Source organism: Schistocerca serialis, chromosome 1, assembly GCF_023864345.2.
Source record: "Schistocerca serialis cubense isolate TAMUIC-IGC-003099 chromosome 1, iqSchSeri2.2, whole genome shotgun sequence".
Classification (NCBI taxonomy): Eukaryota; Metazoa; Arthropoda; class Insecta; order Orthoptera; family Acrididae; genus Schistocerca; species Schistocerca serialis.
In genome coordinates this window covers 305,787,057-305,805,623 of record NC_064638.1, presented here as the reverse complement: position 1 = coordinate 305,805,623, position 18,567 = coordinate 305,787,057, and the positions used below count along the sequence as shown (strand labels likewise).

The following is an 18,567-nucleotide window of genomic DNA, read 5'->3' as shown; positions in this document are numbered from 1 at the left end:
GCTCTCATTTGCCGAGACGATAGTTAACATAGCCTTCAGCTACGTCATTTGTTACGACCTAGCAAGGCGCCATGTTCAGTTACTACTGATATTGTGAATAATGTACAGTCAAGAGCGACGTTCACCACTTATGGATTAAAGTTAAGTATTCCACCAGCTATGTCCGTTTTTCTAAATTCTAATTTCCTTGTCCTGTTCCAGACCTCACGCCAGCCTGCATGAGCTAAAACGCGTGCCTTTCGGCTTCCTCTAGTAACCCGGTGTTGGCTCTCCTGCTAACCCACAACAGGTACACCTTGTATTCTCCCACTTCCTCTTCTTTCTCACCCCTTACCTGAATGTCACTAACAGCTAAAACGTCCAACCCCATCTTACTTGCAGCCTCTGCCAGCTCTACCTTCTTCCCAGAGTAGCCCCATTGAAATTAATAGCTCCCCATCTCATTACCATTCGTTTGCCAAGTCGTATCTTAGGAGTCCCTGGTTTGTCAATTAGAGGTGGAACTCCGTCACCTCCAAAGGTCCGAGGCATTTTGCTCTGATTGTTGCCAGTCATATTTAAAGTACCAGGGAAGCAGGATGCTAGCCTTACTTGCCCCGGGTCCCATTGAGTTTTACCCCTAATGGTTGAGGGACTAACCGGTGGATTTGGTAGTCTTTGCCATCTGAGCACAAAGGTGACCACGACTCAGAATACGTCCAAGATGCCCAGCCTTATTCCAAAATAACTGGTATCCTGACTGTCAGGACCACTTACTTGGCCACTCATACGTTGCCTGTGATTCATGAACTAGGACATGACAACAGGAACCCACACCATGAACCACTATCCTAAAATGACAAAAAAAATTATTGAAAAGAAGTAATACCTTAATTTCTGGGACAAAACCTGACTCCAGCTACCTGGGGCTGCACAAAGGTCAACAACTCTTTGTACACCTGCAACAGCAAACATCATATTTATAGAAAAGTCATAGGAAGCTACTTTGCGTTGCAACCAATGTGGTGCACTTTAAGACAGAGATCAACAAACAAATTTTGGATATTTGCTCACATAATATAGATCTTATATTCAACATAAATAATTTGGCCCCTCCACATCTAATTGCAGAGTATCACAGACATATGGTTTTGTTAGTGAGGAACACAGTACAGTGGCACAAAGTTTGAGTGGCATTTTGGATGAACAGCAACCATCATTAAAATTAAACTGCACCTCAATTCAACACTGTTTTAAAGAAACATAGTAAATGAGGAATATAATAAATGCTTGATTTGTGTGTTTGGGCTATTTCTGCTTCTGGACAGACCCTACAGCACCATTATTTATACAATACATGTCTGAGTACTGAAAATGTTCTGGCTCTTTAGATATAAACAAAGAATAACAAAACTCAGCTTAAGTCTAAATCAGGGCAAGTAGCGCCCAGAACCCCTTTCTGCTGGCAACATGTCAGTTTCACTTGGACACATATAAGAAATGAAAAAATGTACTTCAAGTTCTGATACTGATTTTTTCCCATGATGCCCTTAAAGTTACATCATCATCTTTTGTATTAGTAGTAGGGAGGAGCAGCAAGCTGAAATTCAAGAGTATACCCGAAAAGGAGTACATAAATGTTTGAATACTGAAAATTAAGACAGAAAGAGATGAAGTGTAAATTCTTCAAGACAGTGATGAGCTGGCAAAGTAAAAGCTTCAAGAAGTACAAGGAAAGAGAGGGTAAGACACCACAGATATCTCAGGAATTGCTCATGCTTATGAATGAAAGAAAAAAAATAACAGTTCTAAAAATGAGGTAGGAAGAGAGCAGATAGGCTACTTAGGAATCAAATTAACAGGAAGTGAAAAAAGGTTAAATCAAAATGAATGCCAGAAATACATAGAGATACTTTAGTTGGAAACATACAATTGTAGGAGAAATAGATGCGGTGTATAGAAACATTTAAAACTCAGAAAAGTAAAATTTAAAGATTAATCTCAGAGAGGCATATAGAAAACCTCTATTAAATGCGGAAGACACAGCAGACAGATGCCCCTGTACAGGACATGGAATTGCCAACACTGTTTCTTTGCTAAGTTTCTGAGGCCCAGATCACCGGACACATTTGTTGTCAATTAGCAGAAGGCTGGAGTGCTACACACCACGTGCATTCACACCACAGTTGACTGTAGCTGAAGGTCACATATTAGCTCCCATAATTCTACAAATGAAATTTATTTATACTACTGGGATACTTCTTACAATTACATGCAGCAAACATAAATGACATGAATGAAAAGTAATGCTCATAAACATTTCTCAAGTTTAGTGTTTGAATGGAGGACATATTGCAATAAAAGATTTCTGAGAAACTGTTGCTTTATGCAATTGCGTAGTTTACACACTCGTCACCTGTCACGCGCTCTGTTCTGCAGCTCATTTGATATGGATTATGGGGTAAAAAAAGCTCCACATACAGATACAACACTAGAAAGCTTTCAAATTATTTTCAGCTTATTTGAATTTAATTAGTTAGTTTACTGACAAATGATTAACACATATTGTACCAATGCAACTGTAATAAACGTCTGAAGCCTGCTGGTTTTGAGTTCGAAGCCCTATAGAAAATTCGATTACAGCTGTCTCAGTAATTTGTTTTCGGCTTTGCTCTTTACAGTTGTTCATCCCTTGCCAATACCTGCCCATTTCCCCTTATTAGACACTAGCAACAGTAAAAATAAGTTTATCCGAATACAAGAAATCACCTGTCAGTAGCAGTGCCACACAACTGTGGATGGCCCAGCTATACAGGCACCCACTGCTGTTCTGTTCTTTTTTTTTTTTTTTTCCCCTCCCATCTTACTGTTCTTGCCTGATGTTAAAATGAACATGTACAACAAAACTCACTGATCTTAATGTGTCAAATAAAAATTTAACTGGTGAATAGTATGTGTAGAAGGCTCATTGTAACTGCTAATCAAGTAAATGATTTGAGCATAGTAAACACAACCGAGGTACCATTGGGTGTCATATCTCGATACTACGGACAAAATCCTGTACTTTGTATAGTGGATGTATAAGGCGTAGCTGAGTTATAATGACAATATATTTTTAACATTGAGACAGTAAATAAGACTCAGAAAGTGTTTGAACTTCTTTTGCAAATATTTCTGTAACCATTCTCAACCACAACCACATTTTCATCTGCATACTTTATTTGTAAATGAATGTCATTTCATCTGTATACTGAACAACTTTATCTTCAAGATTGCTACTACAAAAAAAATTGAGACACTGTAAAAATCTTCAATATGCTTTCAGCAAATCACTAATGTCACAAACAGAAATGTTTTGCTCAGATTTAACAGTTGCTCACATTTAACAGTTACCTCCTTTTATTTAAATGGGGCAAAGTGATGAAGAAAAGACAATGAAATTTATAAGTGCAGTATAACATATTTATTTATGTCACTTCAACACAACACATTTTTAGTATCTTAAGTTTTAATAAAGTTTTATGAAACATGTCTTTGAATGTAGTTCTGCAATTATAATATAAATTGTATTTAGGAAGATGATTTAAAATAAAAAGTCTGTTTTCATATTCTTCAACATCCAGTCAGTGAAATTATTCAACTGCAGATTTCATGTAGTTAAGGATCTTAAACTTTTAAACTTTATGTTTCTGTTATAAGTAAACCTTACAGAACAGGACACATATGAGTTTTAAAAAGTCTCAATGTTACTTAACTCAAAAGTTAGAGCTCTGAAGCCAGTTGGAAAATCACACAAATTACCAGTTATGTACCTTTTACAGATAATAAATAACTCTCTCTTCTCTTGAAGCTCATCACCACAAGTGTCTCCCTATGTCTCCAACAATCGTAACTGAGGGCATATTTATGTGCTAAGCAGCCAGCAAAATGCACTGCTGAACATCGTTCAAAAGAAAGGCCTTTCTGAGAGGAAACCAGATATTCTCACCTTCAATGTTAGTGTCTTGTCCATCTGCAGAGCAACTATGTGTATAAGGGATTTCCATGTTTTCAGAACCCGTCAACTACTGAGATTCATAACTTCCATTTTCCAACTCAATATTACTCAGTAAAAGCATCTTATCAGTGTCATTCTCACACTTTAAAGCTCAGGTTTCATTAGTGAATTCACAGAGCTGGTTTGAACATGCGCCTTAGTGTTCTTGCAGTTGCATTCCAGTTGTAGCCACCTTTCTAATGTAACATTGAAAATAAATTCTCTAGGCCATCCTCATTTAACCTGCTAGTCAGTAAAAACATAATGCTGACAGTTTGTTCTTCTACAGAAAACTGCGCAATACCATTAATGGGCTGTAACAATCCTGTAATGCATGGTGGTGTCAAGTTTACCTGTCTTATCAATTTTATGTACAGTGCTTAAAACTTCTTTTGCTCTTTCTATTGCTGCCATTACCTTTGGACTTTGTTCTGATATAGCAAATCTATATGAATTAGAGGAAAACGCTGTCTTGCTATTAAAAACTTCAAACACATTGTTAATAAATTCCATAAAACACTAAGTTTTCAGCTGTATCACTGTGCATGACATTGTTGCTATACATGTTCTGACAGCTGCGCAACAGAATAGTGGGGGAACTAAACTGTCATTTTCACATTCATTTTGTGGAATAAATCAGGTTGTAAATGACTGTCAGTGAGTTTTAATATCTTCCACTTTTTTTTTTTTTTTTTTTTTTTTTGAAAATATCGTATGTCAGCCTAATATCTCCAAATGAAACAACAGCATTGTTGGAAGTGAAGTTACCACAAAGCAGATTGTTTTTTATGCTTTTGAATAAATATGGAACATTATAACCAGTAAAATAATTAGCTCCTGTAAGAGTCCCAATAACGATTACTAGCTCCTTCATTGCAAATGACCGATTTTGATTCCTACTTTGCATTTTTCCAGTAGATTAATTAGCTCCTGTAAGAGTCCCAACAAACCCACATTTTACTCCTGAATTAGACAAAAAGTATGAAACAGGCAGTTTCCAGTTACTTTAGATACCTATAACCACAAAAACAAGTGCATACTTTGCAGGAGGTGGTTTCCTTCTCCTATCATCCAAATCCTGTATTCAGATCTTTCGTGTATTCCAGATGGGACATTATTGACATCTCATCAAAAGACACTACAGATGCCCTTTCTAAAGTGGTCTGTGCCTCGGGCTGCTTGCTAAGTTGACTAAAAAGGTTTTTGTTAAAGCCTGGTAGAAACTTTGCGTCACCAATCCATTGTCTAATTGTAGATATCCCAGATAATACTGCTGTTATCTGAAATTTTTACTAACAACCATTACACAAACAAAATTTCATCAGGTAATAACTACACACTGAATAATGACATGAATAGAGAAACATTAACACCACTATTAACCATCCAAGTACATTACTGAAAAGCGAATGCACAATGGCACAGAGCTGGTCTGCCTCAAGAACATTTGTGGAGATGCAAGTGGAGGAGGCCTTGCTGCCAGGGGCCTGAAGAATTTGTATTTGCCAGCTGTGGTGCTGACTGCAAACGATGGTGGTGTGCTTGCTTTGCCCGGCCGCTGGTACTGGATACAAACACTGCAGTGGTAGACCACAAATAAGAGGGTTGGAACTTTAATAGTGGAAACTACTTATTTACAGTTCGTACAAAATAGATATGTGTTTCAAAGTTTTACTGACCTTCTAAGTAGTCACCAGCATTGTGTATAACCTGTTGTCAGTGATTTGGAAGTCATTGGCCAGTGACACTTGTGTTGACAGTTTGAGCAGCGTGGTCTATTTCCCAACGAATTTGTAGCAGTTCTGAAGCGAATGCCATGAAATGTTTCCTTCAGTTTAGAAATCGAGTTGAACTTACAAGGGGTTAAGTCAGGGGAGTGCAGTAGGTGGTACAGCACTCAGCAGCCCCATCAATCAAACAAATCAGTAACGGCTTGCACTGTACATCCTTGATCATTGTCCTGCAAAATGATGGTCAGGTCCTGCAGAAAGTGTCATCACTTCTGTCTCTAAGTTGGTCGTAGGTTGGGTTCCAAAAATGAACAGCACTGAGACAGAAGTTATGACACTTTCTGCTGGACCTGACCATCATTTTGCAGGTCAATGCCCAAGCACTTACAGTGCAAGCTGTTACTGATTTGTTTGACTGATGGGGCTGCTAAGTGTTATACCACCTATTGTACTCCCCTGACTTAAGCCCTCGTAAGTTCAACTCAATTTCCAAACTGAAGGAAACATTTCACGGAATTCGCTTCAGAATTGCTACAAATTCATTGGGCAATATATCATGCCACTCAAACTGTCAACACAACTGGCACTGCCAAGAGTATCCTACAACTTCCACATCGCCGGCAACGGGTTATACACAATGCTTGAGAATACTTTGAAGGTCAGTAAACTTTGAATCATGAATCTATTTTGTACGAGCTGTAAATAAATAGTTGCTACTATTAAAGTTCCAACCCTCGTATGATACCCAATTTTCGCAAAAATTTATAAGAGATTTTTCTCAACTGAAGACCACTGATGCTTTTTGCTCTTGCACTGCATTTCAGCCAGTCCCCTGGACTAATAAGCAGGAAACAGAAACAGCTGAACATGTGGGCATTATTATTTGAGCTTCTACAGTGCAACAGTCTATCCTTAATTTCTGACAAGTGGAAAGATTTGTTTTTTAAAGATCTGTTCTTAGTACGAATTTTCTGTTTCAGTTTTTGCTTCCTTGGAGTATCATCATGGTGCACCATACAGAGTTTTCTTTTAACTTGTCTCGCATGTATTTTTGTGATTTCTTACAGATCTGGAAATGCTTTACCTTCTTCCAGAAGGTGACTAACAGCACTATATGTTCTTCTCGCTGTGCTCACTTTCAGTTTAGGTGATGACATATAAATCTTATCACTAGACCCTTCAAATACTACTGAAGAGCCAGTATCAGATGTAAATTTTAGTGGAACTGTTGTATGTGTACGCCATTGTTTCCTGCTGTTCACGAATGCTCTCTCTCCAAACTGAGCATCACACAGGAGTCTGTTGTGCAACTTTTCTGGATCAAAAAATGGTTCAAATGGCTCTGAGCACTATGAGACTTAACTTCTGAGGTCATCAGTCCCCTACAACTTAGAACTACTTAAATCTAACTAGCCTAAGGACATCACACACATCCATGCCCGAGGCAGGGTTCGAACCTGCGACCGTAGCGGTCGCCTGGCTCGAGACTTTAGCGCTTAGAACCGCTCGGCCACACCGGCCGGCTTTTCTAGATCCAAACCCAGCAATCTGACATTGCCTGTAGCAATAACTGTCTGTCAGAAAAATGTGAAATATATATTTATACACTGATGAGCCAGAAAAGCTTGTTTGTTCACCTTTAGAACAAATTACATCACTGATTCTGTGTACCAGGGATCCAACAGTTTGTTGGTAGGTTTGTGAAGGTATGTGGCATTAGATGTCTACACACAGGTCGTGTAATTCACATAAATAACAGGCCACTCATTTGCATACTCAGTCCCAATAGTGACCCAGATGGGTTCCACAGAATTCACTTCAGGCAAAGTTGATTGCTGAGACGTCAATGTGAGTTCACTATAATGCTCCTCAAACCACTGTAGCATGGTTCTGGCTCCAAGAAATGGTCAATTATACTGCTGAAAGATGACATCACCATTGGGGAAGACATCAAGCATGAAGGGATGCAGGTGGTTAACAGCCGTCAGAATGTCTTCAATTACTACCACAGGGCCCATGCAACTGCAGAAAAATGCCTCCCATAGCAAAATACTGCTCCCACCAGCCTGTGCCCATGGTGCACTGCATGTTTTTCAAGCCGCCTTTCACCTCTATGACGACACTTGTGGAGACGACCATCAACCTAGTGTAGCAAAAATGTGTTTCACCTGAAGAGCCAACATGTTTCCATTGATCGACGCTCGAATGCTTATGGTCCTGTGCCCACTGCAGTCATAATTGAAGACATTGTTGGGTCAACATGTGAACACACAGGGGTCGTCTGCAGCAAAGTTCCAATGGTCAAAAATGTATGATGAACGGTGTGCTCTGAAACACTTGTTTGTGTATCAGCATTGTGCTCTTTCAGCAGAGACACCACAGATCACCATCTATCCTACTTTACAGAGCAGACAAGTCTCCAAACACTACATTCTGTGAAGAGTCATAGACTACAACCATTTAGCACCTACTGGTAGTTTCATTACCCTTCTACCTCTTCCCGTGGATGCTCAGGATAGTAGCACATAAACATTCAATAATAAGCTTCACCTTTTTTGGCATACTTGTTCACACGCTCTGCATAATAATAATCCGCTCTTTGTCAAGGTCACTTATCTCAACTGATTTCACCAGTTGCAGCCCATATCTTCGCTGGGGTGATCCCCGTCTGTTGGCTCCACTTACATACTCTTGTTACCAAGTCATGCTCACAGCGCTATCAGGCGGCATCCGATGTCACAGTGTGCATTGCTCATAATGTTTTGGATAATTAGTGTATTTGACTGTATAGCTCAATGAGCATTAACTTCATAAAAAGGATCTTTCATACAGTATTTGGTAACAGAGCTCTTTATTTTCAAGCTATGTTGGACTAATTTAAATATTTTGATTTCCAGATCATTACATAATTTAGTGTACATTCAAGAGACTTTTCTACATTACATTACCTGCTTAAATTCTGGGAATGTTGTCTCTACTGTAAGGACAACTTAAGCCTGCCTAAGACAAACCGAACAAACATCAGAGCTAACTGCATTCTCAGATGTGTAAAAGGTAGGCAGGTGTGAGCAAACAACATTCAGCAGAGTTAGATTTTCAGTTCACTATCCACCAAGCATCTAATGTTTATGAAAAAGTTCAGAAACACATGATTCCTAATCTCTTCTTGAACACGACATTTCTGGCTTCATAAGTGAAACAAATCCTGTCTATTATGTTGTTTTCCCTTAAGTGCTTAGCTGTTAATTTTCCCGTACGTGCTTAGCTGTTCACAGTGAGAAACAATTTAGTAGCAAATATATAATATCAATATATGCAAGAGTGTGCAAGATGAAATTCTCATTCTGTTGTGTTCCCTTCCATTCACTACTGTGTTAATATTCATAGAACAGACACCAAGTAATAGAAAAGAATGGCAGATAGCACTGATGAATTGCTCACTTAAGCCCTTCTACCAGGGCAAACACACAGGAGCGGCCATCAACAAATGACAGTTCTCTCCACTATAAATGGTGGGTGAGTGAAAGCAAACATTCAAACATTCAGTCATTCAGTCATGTTTGGTAGGCTTTTTTGGCATTTGCTCATGTTCAATTTGTTGTGAGTCTTTTAGAAAAGCATCAATGGAAGCTCGCATCCTCTCTACTTCTGCGCTAGCAGCAGAAAAATTATTCTTCCGCTGTGAACTACTTCATGTTTATCATCGGTAATTAAGGCTCTGCTTTCAAATTTCTTCCTCAACTATAATGGGGACCCAGAGAAAGGTGTCATCCAACCTATTGGCAAAATTTCGAAATAATGCTGTGGTAGTGATTACGAGTGAATTGTCTGTGAATGCTCGTTTGCTTGTGTTCGCTTTCATTTGCTGCAGTATAAATGAAGCTTCACACTAGTTCACTCACATTTGCTTCATTTTGCTCTAGTATGCACCCAATTTTAGAACTCAGGAATGAAATTATAGGATGGTGTTTTCTTGGCTGGGGCCACAGTCATGAAATCATTGCTGCCATATGACTGTTAAGTTTTTATTGTTTATTTATTTCACTACTGCAATTCTGGCTGCAGAGCCATTTTCAAGTGCAAGGTGACAACTAAAGTATCACTCATTAAAATGGAATTACATTATGCCTTGCATTCTGTTATTTATATATTTTACAGGTTTCAGTTTTCATCTTGCATTTAAAAATGGTTCTATAGCCAAGATTGTGATAGTGAAACAACAAAAACAAATGTCCAATAATGGCAATGATTTCATTTCAAAATTTCATATGGTTCCTGTGCAGGAAATGCAGTTGCCACATTATAACAACATCATATCACTACCCACCTTCCATCTCTGTTACATCCAATGCACTGAGCTTTTCACTCTTATTAACTCACGCACAATGTTTAAGCAGTAATCTCTGTCTGTATATTACCCTGTCTTCCACCTTTGAGCTCTCAGGTTTTCAAATCTCATCCGATGCAGCCCCCAACATTCAGTCTTTCCTTCTCATCTCAAATGGTAAGTCTCCCCTGACCCGCGGTTCTGGCTGACTTTCCCAAAATCCACCCCTTTTCCAAGACCTCTCTAGTCCTTGTCCTTCACGCCTCGTCCTTCCCCTTCAAACCCTTCTGCCTGAAAAAGGAGCCACTGGCTCTGAAAGCTTGCCAATGACAACCGTCTTTTATGTGTGTGTTCTGCCGCCACTTGGTGAGTATATTTTTTATCTCTCCACTTAAATAATTTTGTCAATAATTGATTGTATTCATAGTTGTATCAACATGTAAGATAGACAAAATTTAGTGGGGCTTGAGAGTTTATGATCCCTTATTAGTTCTCACTTCTAATATATTCTTTTGACTAAATTCAAAATCCATTTCTGTGACCTTTCATTGTCTCTGACAGGAAATCTGAACATTTTTAGTTGAGGAGTGGTCTGTCTGCTCCTTCTACGATTAATGTACTCACAGGCACTTGGCATGATGACTTGATCAACTAGCAATGCTTTCTCAGAAACAAGCAAACATCTGTACGTTGAAGCTGCCAGCAAGTGGACAGCACTTTGTGGATGCCTGCATTCGGATGAGATTGCCACTTATTTCACGAAAGGAGTGCCATCTAATCGTTGGTGCCAAAAATAAGGGTGTCATGCTGTTGCTGCCTGTTCACTGACGAGGGTTGCCCCCCAGAGTAAGCATTGGATCAATCTGTTTCTTATGTGATCTGGGATATCCTTTGTAACATTATGCTTAAATATTTAATAATTGTGCTGTGTCAAGCAGCGCACTACCAATGCTGTATTCAAGCATTAAAGGATCTTTTTCCTACTTGAACACATTAACTTACATATTTCTACATTTGAAGCAAGCTACCATTTCTCACACCAACTACATATTCTATTTAGGTCATCCTGTATCCTCCTTGAGCCATTTGACAGACACCTTCCTGTACACCATACCATCATCAGCAGGCAGTCATAAACTGCTGCTCATCCTGACAATCAGAATAAGAGTGGTCCTACCACTTCCCACACTTAATCTCCTGATGAACACACACCATCTAGGACAACGATATGGGTTCTATTACTTAAGAAGTCTTTGAGCCACTCCCATATATGGGAAACTAGTCTATGTGCTCAAGACCTTCATCAACCACCTGCTGCGGGTACCATGTCAAATGCTTCCCAGAAATCTAGGAATATGGAATCTGCCTGTTGCCTTTCATCCATGGTTCATAGGATATCATGTGAGAAAAGAGCAAGACAAGTTTCGCGTGAGTGACGCTTTCTAAATTTGTGCTCATTTGTGGACAGAAGCTTTACTGTCTCAAGGAAATGTATTACATTCAAACTCAGAATGTGTTCAAGAAATCTGCAGGAAACCAATGTTACGGATATTGGTCTATAATTACGTGGGTTCATTCTTTCATCTTTCTTATGTACAGGAGCCACCTGTAATCTTTTTCAATTGCTTGGGACTTGGTGCTTTGCAAGCTAGTAAGAGGCAAATGTCGCAGGATACTGTCTGTAAAATCGAATTGGGATTCCATCTGGACCTGGCATCTTAGGTGTATTTGTTTTTAATTGTTTCAGTTGCACCTCTACGCCAGTGATGCGATGCCTATTTCTATGTAGTCAATGCAAGAGTCTGTGTGACATTCAAACAGTGGTATGTTTATAGGATTCTCCTGTGTGAATGATTTCTTTAACGTGAAATTTAAAACTTCAGCTCTCCTTTTGCTGTATTCTACTGCCACCTCTGGCTGGTCAATAGAAGCCTTTGATCCACTTAATGGTTTTTCTTATGACCACAATTTTCTTGGGTCCTTGGCAAGATCTTTCATTAAGCTATAGCAGTGTAAATTGTTGGACACTTTGTGCGTCGATCTTCTTACACACACACACACACACACACACACACACACACACAAATTTCCACTAACTTCTGCCCGTAAACATTTGTACATTCTGTTCTGAAATGAGCATGTCACAGTCTCTGTTTCTTCATTATTTTCCAAATTTTGTTATTAAAGCGAGGTTGGTCTTTTCCATCCTTAATCCACTTACTTAGTACATATGCCTCCACAGCACAATTTACAATCCATTTCAACTTTGTCCCTAATACCTCTGTGAGTATCGTAATGGAAATAACAACTGCTTATCAGGTTTTTGTAGGATAAATACTCTCCTGGCCTTCTTGACGGATTTATTATCTGTAGTAAATATCGTCACTATAATGACATCACGATCGCTAATCCCTCTTCTCTACACTAACACTGCCAATAACGTCAAGCGTGTTTATAGCTACTAGACCTAAAATATTTCCATTGTATGTGGGTTGTCTAACTTTAATCAAGGAACAAAACTGCAACACCAAAAAATAATTAATGTAGAATAACCTCAGGAATACATTTGTCACGGTAACATGTTTAAGTGATTAACATTGCAAGATCACAGGTTAATGTAAGCGCAAGATAAGCCATTGCAAATGTGAAATACTGGTACATTAATAATTGATTAATTAATTAATTAATTAATAACTGCCAGACTGTTGAAGGCAAACACCCAAATGTGCTTGCATTGTGTTGTCTAGATACCAGATGTTAGTTTGTGGGGTGGAGTTCCATGCCTCTTGCACTTGTCAGTCAGTACAGGAATGGTTAATGCTGGTTGTGGACGATCCTGAAGTTTCATCCAATGATGTCCATTACGTACTCAACTGGAGACAGACCTGGCAACTGAGCACGTCAAGGCAACATGTTGACACCCTCTAGAGCATAATGGGTTACAACAGCAATATGTGGGCAAGTATTACCCTTTTGGAAAACACCCCCTAGAATGCTGTTCATGTCTGGCAGAACAATTTGTTGAATAAATAGACTGATGAACAAATTTGTAGTCATGGTGCATGGGATAATCAAAAGAGTGTTCCTACTTTCATGCAAAATCGTACCTTAGATGACAACTCCAGGTGCAGGTCCCGAATGTCTAGCACGCAGAGGATGGTTGCAGGCCCCCAACTGGCCTCCTCCTAACCAACACAAAGACATCACTGGTGCTGAGGCAGAACCAGCTTTCATACGAAAACACAACAGAACTCCATCCTGCCCTCCAACAAGCTTTTTTTTGACATCATTGAAGTCAAAAGTGGCAGGGGTTTGAGATCCGTGGAATACGCATTACAGGGCATCTCGACCAGAGCTGTCCTTAATTGTGACAGTTCGTTGAGATGACTGCGGTGCGTCAACTGCTGCTAAAATTGCTGCTGCACATGTAGTATGATATGACGGAGCTATACACCAAACATTACGGTCTTCCCTCTCAGCAGTGCCATGTGGCCGTGTAAAGCCCGGTCTTCTTGCGACTGTACATTCTCATGACCACTGACTGCTGCCAGTAATCATGTACAGTGGCTATTCTTCTCACAAGCCTTTCTAATGTAACTGAATAGACAAAAAAATCTACTCACCAAGTGGCAGCAGGAGTGCAGGTGTGCAGGAGTGCGTGCGCATGCATGCACACGCGCGCGCGCGCGCACACACACACACATAAACACATGAAAACACACACACACACACACACACACACACACACACACACACACACACACACAGGTTTAACTCACGCAAGCTTTCAGAGCCAGTGGCTCCTTCTTCCGGCAAAAGAGCTGAAGGGGAAGGAAAAGGGGCAAAGGAAAAGCACTGGAGTGTGTTAGGAAAAGGGGTAACAGTTCAGAAAATCCAACCAGAACCCGGGTCATCGGAGACTTACCGGATGGGATGAGAAGGAAAAATCTTTCTGAATATCACAGAAGAAACATCCAGCTTCCCATAGCTCAATTACACAACCTCGTTCAAACTCAGTGAGGTGTTGACAATGACATCTTTGTAGCCTTAAAGGCATCCTTTACTAACATCAACTCATCACAACCAATCCGGAAAGGTAACACACTCATGACTGTTACAGCAAGTATTTAAAGCAAATTTGATTTGCATCCTCACCGTGGCATTACTAGTGCCACTCTTATGATACTGGTGAAAAATCTGAAAAGACATCATCTGTCAGATGTAGAAATACATCTACCAACTTTCGTTTACTTTGCAGAACTCCTCCTTGGTGTTGCAATATTTTTTTATGTCAGTGTAGCTGTTCACGGCAGTTTTCGGAAAACGTGCTCAAAAGTGCATCACAAAAATATGCCCTCTCTCTCCCTCTCTGTCCGCACAGCAGCAGTCTTGCACAGAAGTCAATACTGAGAAGGTGGGAAGGGATCTGCCCCCAGCTCATGACCTTAGCTGAAGCAGTCAACGCCATTGAGCAGGACTAAAGAGTTATTCAAGTCTCAGATATAAACATACTTTTGAAAGTGCTGAACACTGTACTTCAAGAAAACAGTTTCTTAATTAGCATATCAAGTGATGCTTTAATAGTCAATGACACTTGTAAATTATCAAGCGCTCCTATGGCAAAGGACTGTATCAAGTTAAGTATCATTCATGTAATAAATTGAACTAACATTTTATGTGTTGTAATTTAGATGAGTCATCTTTAAGAGCAATCAATGAATGAACAGTTATGAACAGATGATTGTAATTTCATAGTTCCAGTCTACACTTAATAGATTAAAGTCAATCCAATTAATGTTGCATGATCTGGGTACTTCTGCACTATTGAGCATACACTTTCTTTGAATGGTTTTATAACTGCTTCAGCAGAACTGGATGGCCAGTAAAAACATTGATAATTAACATGAATTCACCTGTGCCTGACGACTAGATTAGATCCAGTTTTCATTCCATAGACCCAAAAAAAATGAGATGATTCTCGTGGGCATGGAACATGTCAGAAACTATAACATAGAACATTGGAATATAATACTTACTGCCCCGATCATTTGTCAGGAGATTGTCAAAATAGGTGAATACAATGTGGTAAACTGGAACAGCTAATATTTACAGAATTAACACACTGCCAGAATGAAACATTGTTATGCACTATTAATAATTTATCATAAACAAAATACCTAATTTTGACTGTTGTGACCAAGTGTCGTCAAAACGGAAATCTAACAGACATTTTTACTTAAGCTGGCTTAACAGTCTCTGTTAAGATATGCATCTATAGAATAGAAGTAGCTGCCTATCAGAAAGTCTTTCAAACTCTGTTTAAACTGTGCTTTATCTGAAATCAAGTTTTTAACAGGTGCTGGCAATTTGTTGAAAATGTGTGTTCCTGAATATTGGACCCCTTTTTGTACCAAGGCAAGTTTTTTTATTTATTCGTGTCAGAAGCATTTACGATGTATAAAATATTGTACATATATATATATATATATATATATATATATATATATATATATATATATATATATATATATATAAAAAAAACAAAGATGAGGTGACTTACCGAACAAAAGCGCTGGCAGGTCGATAGACACACAAACAAACACAAACACACACACAAAATTCTGTTGCCTCATCAGGAAAGAGGGAAGGAGAGGGGAAGACGAAAGGAAGTGGGTTTTTTTTTGTTATTGTTTGGAAGTGGGTTACGTATTATAGAGTATATATAGGTGGGATAAAATTGTATTACGGTAAAAAGGGGAAGGTGAATACAAAGTGTGTGTTTGTGTGTGTGTTTGTGTTTGTTTGTGTGTCTATCGACCTGCCAGCGCTTTTGTTCGGTAAGTCACCTCATCTTTGTTTTTATATATAATTTTTCCCACGTGGAATGTTTCCTTCCATTATATATATATATATATATATATATATATATATATATATATATATATATATATATATATATATATATATATATATATATATATATATATATAAAAAAGCAAAGATGATGTGACTTACCAAATGAAAGTGCTGGCAGGTCGACAGACACACAAACAAACACAAACATACACACAAAATTCAAGCTTTCGCAACAAACTGTTGCCTCGTCAGGAAAGAGGCAACAGTTTGTTGCGAAAGCTTGAATTTCGTGTGTATGTTTGTGTTTGTTTGTGTGTCTGTCGACCTGCCAGCACTTTCATTTGGTAAGTCACATCATCTTTGCTTTTAGATATATATTTCCTACGTGGAATGTTTCCCTCTATTATAACCATATCATTAATTTGAACCCAACAATTACGTTTGTTATTGTCGCTGTTGCATCTCGAAATCTTTCCTGTCATCTAATTTTCTCTTTCTGTTTTTACCAGTAGTCTCACTTTGTATTCACCTTCCCCTTTTTACCGTAATACAATTTTATCCCGCCTATATATACTCTATAATACGTAACCCACTTCCAAACAATAACAAAAAAAAAATTTTATTTTGCGCTTTCAACAATACCGCTGCTATAAAATCCACCGTTTCTAGTTCAATAACAGCTGCTTTCACGTATTAAACAACCATTTCGGCAAATTTTTATTTTGCGCTTTCAACAATACCGCTGCTATAAAATCCACCGTTTCTAGTTCAATAACAGCTGCTTTCACGTATTAAACAACCATTTCGGCTAGTTCTGATAACTTTTACTTTATTTCCACTTCCGTTTTTCGCACATCACTGATCATTTTTAGCCGCTCCCCACAGGTTTTAACGTCATTATTTACAATTGTTAGCCCCATTTTCGTAATCTTTCACCACAACACCACTCCTTTTAATACATTTACACGTTTTTTCGAAATTTTCCTGAATTTCTCCGTCCTTTAACGTGTTTTAGCGGCAACACAACCACCTAACCTTCATGCACATCGCTGTCTACCAACCCAAGTTCACCACAGGATCAACTTAACCAACACTTTTTCGCCTTTTTTCATACCAGATCTCCAGTTATTTTCTAGTTCACCCTTATCTCTCCCCATATATTTTTATCTTTCATTTTCATTTCAACCTCATGTTAAATCCCTCTTTCCTGACGAGGCAACAGTTTGTTGCGAAAGCTTGAATTTTGTGTGTATGTTTGTGTTTGTTTGTGTGTCTGTCGACCTGCCAGCACTTTCATTTGGTAAGTCACATCATCTTTGCTTTTAGATATATATTTCCTACGTGGAATGTTTCCCTCTATTATAACCACACACACACACACACACACACACACACACACACACACACACACACACACACATATATATATATACATATATATAATCTCAGCCATGTTTTCGTTATCAGCCCAAAGTTCTTTATCTGCTCAACTCTTATATCATCAAGGCCTGCCACTTATATATATATAAAAGTCAAATTGCTCTTACATTTCGTGACACCTGAGTGTAGTCTGTTGAGGGATCTCCATGTACTCCAACTCTCTGTGTAGCCGGGTGGTAGTCTTTCATTTGGTGTAATCCATCCCACAGCACTGGTAAGTCTTGCACATCACAGTTCGATTCAGCATTGCTGTAGTGCCCCAACTAGAGTCTCGGTAGATCTGAGGAAGCTCTTTCTGGATTTTAATTGTGGGTTTGCTGGTTGATAGCCATATAGGGGGTGAGCTTCAGAAGTTTCTGATTTTTTCTTCTCACTTTTTGCTGCTACCTCTCGGAGGATGTCGGTGGATGCAATTCCCACAAGGCTGTACAGTTTATCCTGAGGAGTAGGCTTCAGGCACCCGGTGATGATACGACACGTATCATTAAGAGCGACATCTACTGTTTTGGCATGGCAAGAATTGACTTTCAAGAAGTTTATACAGATGACATACGAAAGATATAGGGCGGTAGCTTTTAGGGTCAATTTAGTCCTTGCCTGGCTTGCAGATAGCTATAACTTTGGCTTTCCTCCAGAGTTTAGGAATCTTGCAGGATTGGACACCGTTGTTCATTAGGTCTCTCAGCCATGCTTTCGTTATCAGCCCAAAGTTCTTTATCTGCTCAAGTCTTATATCATCAAGGCCTGCCACTTTCCAATTTTTGCACTTACTCAGAGTGAGATCCACCTCAGTCTGGGTAAATGGTTGAAGCAGAGTATTGGTTTCTTGGTCAGAACGTCTCTCACATGTCTTCTTACCAGGCCTGGTTGATTAAAGTGGTTTCCTATTTTGTATGAGCTGGTGTGTAATTTGATCAGCTCAGACATTCACATGCATATTCACCTCTGAAGGGTCATAATTCAACTGTTTTAGAAGCCTCCAGGCCTCGTCACTACTTCTACTCATATCACAGTCTTCAATCAGTTTCTCCCACTGTGTTCTCTTTGCCTCAGAGATTGGGGAGAAGACAGATCTAGCTATTTGGGAGGTTTCCTCACTGAATGGGTTTTCATTGTATTGGGTATAATATTCCTCGAGCAATGTAGCTGTTTCTGAAGTTACGCCCTGCAGGTAGTTTGTCTTGCAGCCTCTTGGGATA

General features: G+C 39.0%; 1 protein-coding gene across 8 annotated transcripts in view; it reads right to left on the bottom strand.

Annotated features, from left to right (window-relative positions):
• Positions 1-18,567, bottom strand: part of LOC126469111 (putative tRNA (cytidine(32)/guanosine(34)-2'-O)-methyltransferase) — a 69,799-nt gene that overhangs the window by 36,526 nt on the left and 14,706 nt on the right. For all 8 annotated transcript variants that reach the window (XM_050096613.1, XM_050096610.1, XM_050096606.1 and 5 more), the window contains one exon: positions 869-938. In XM_050096613.1, the coding sequence (XP_049952570.1) occupies positions 869-938 (70 nt within the window). The remainder of the gene's footprint in view (positions 1-868; positions 939-18,567) is intronic.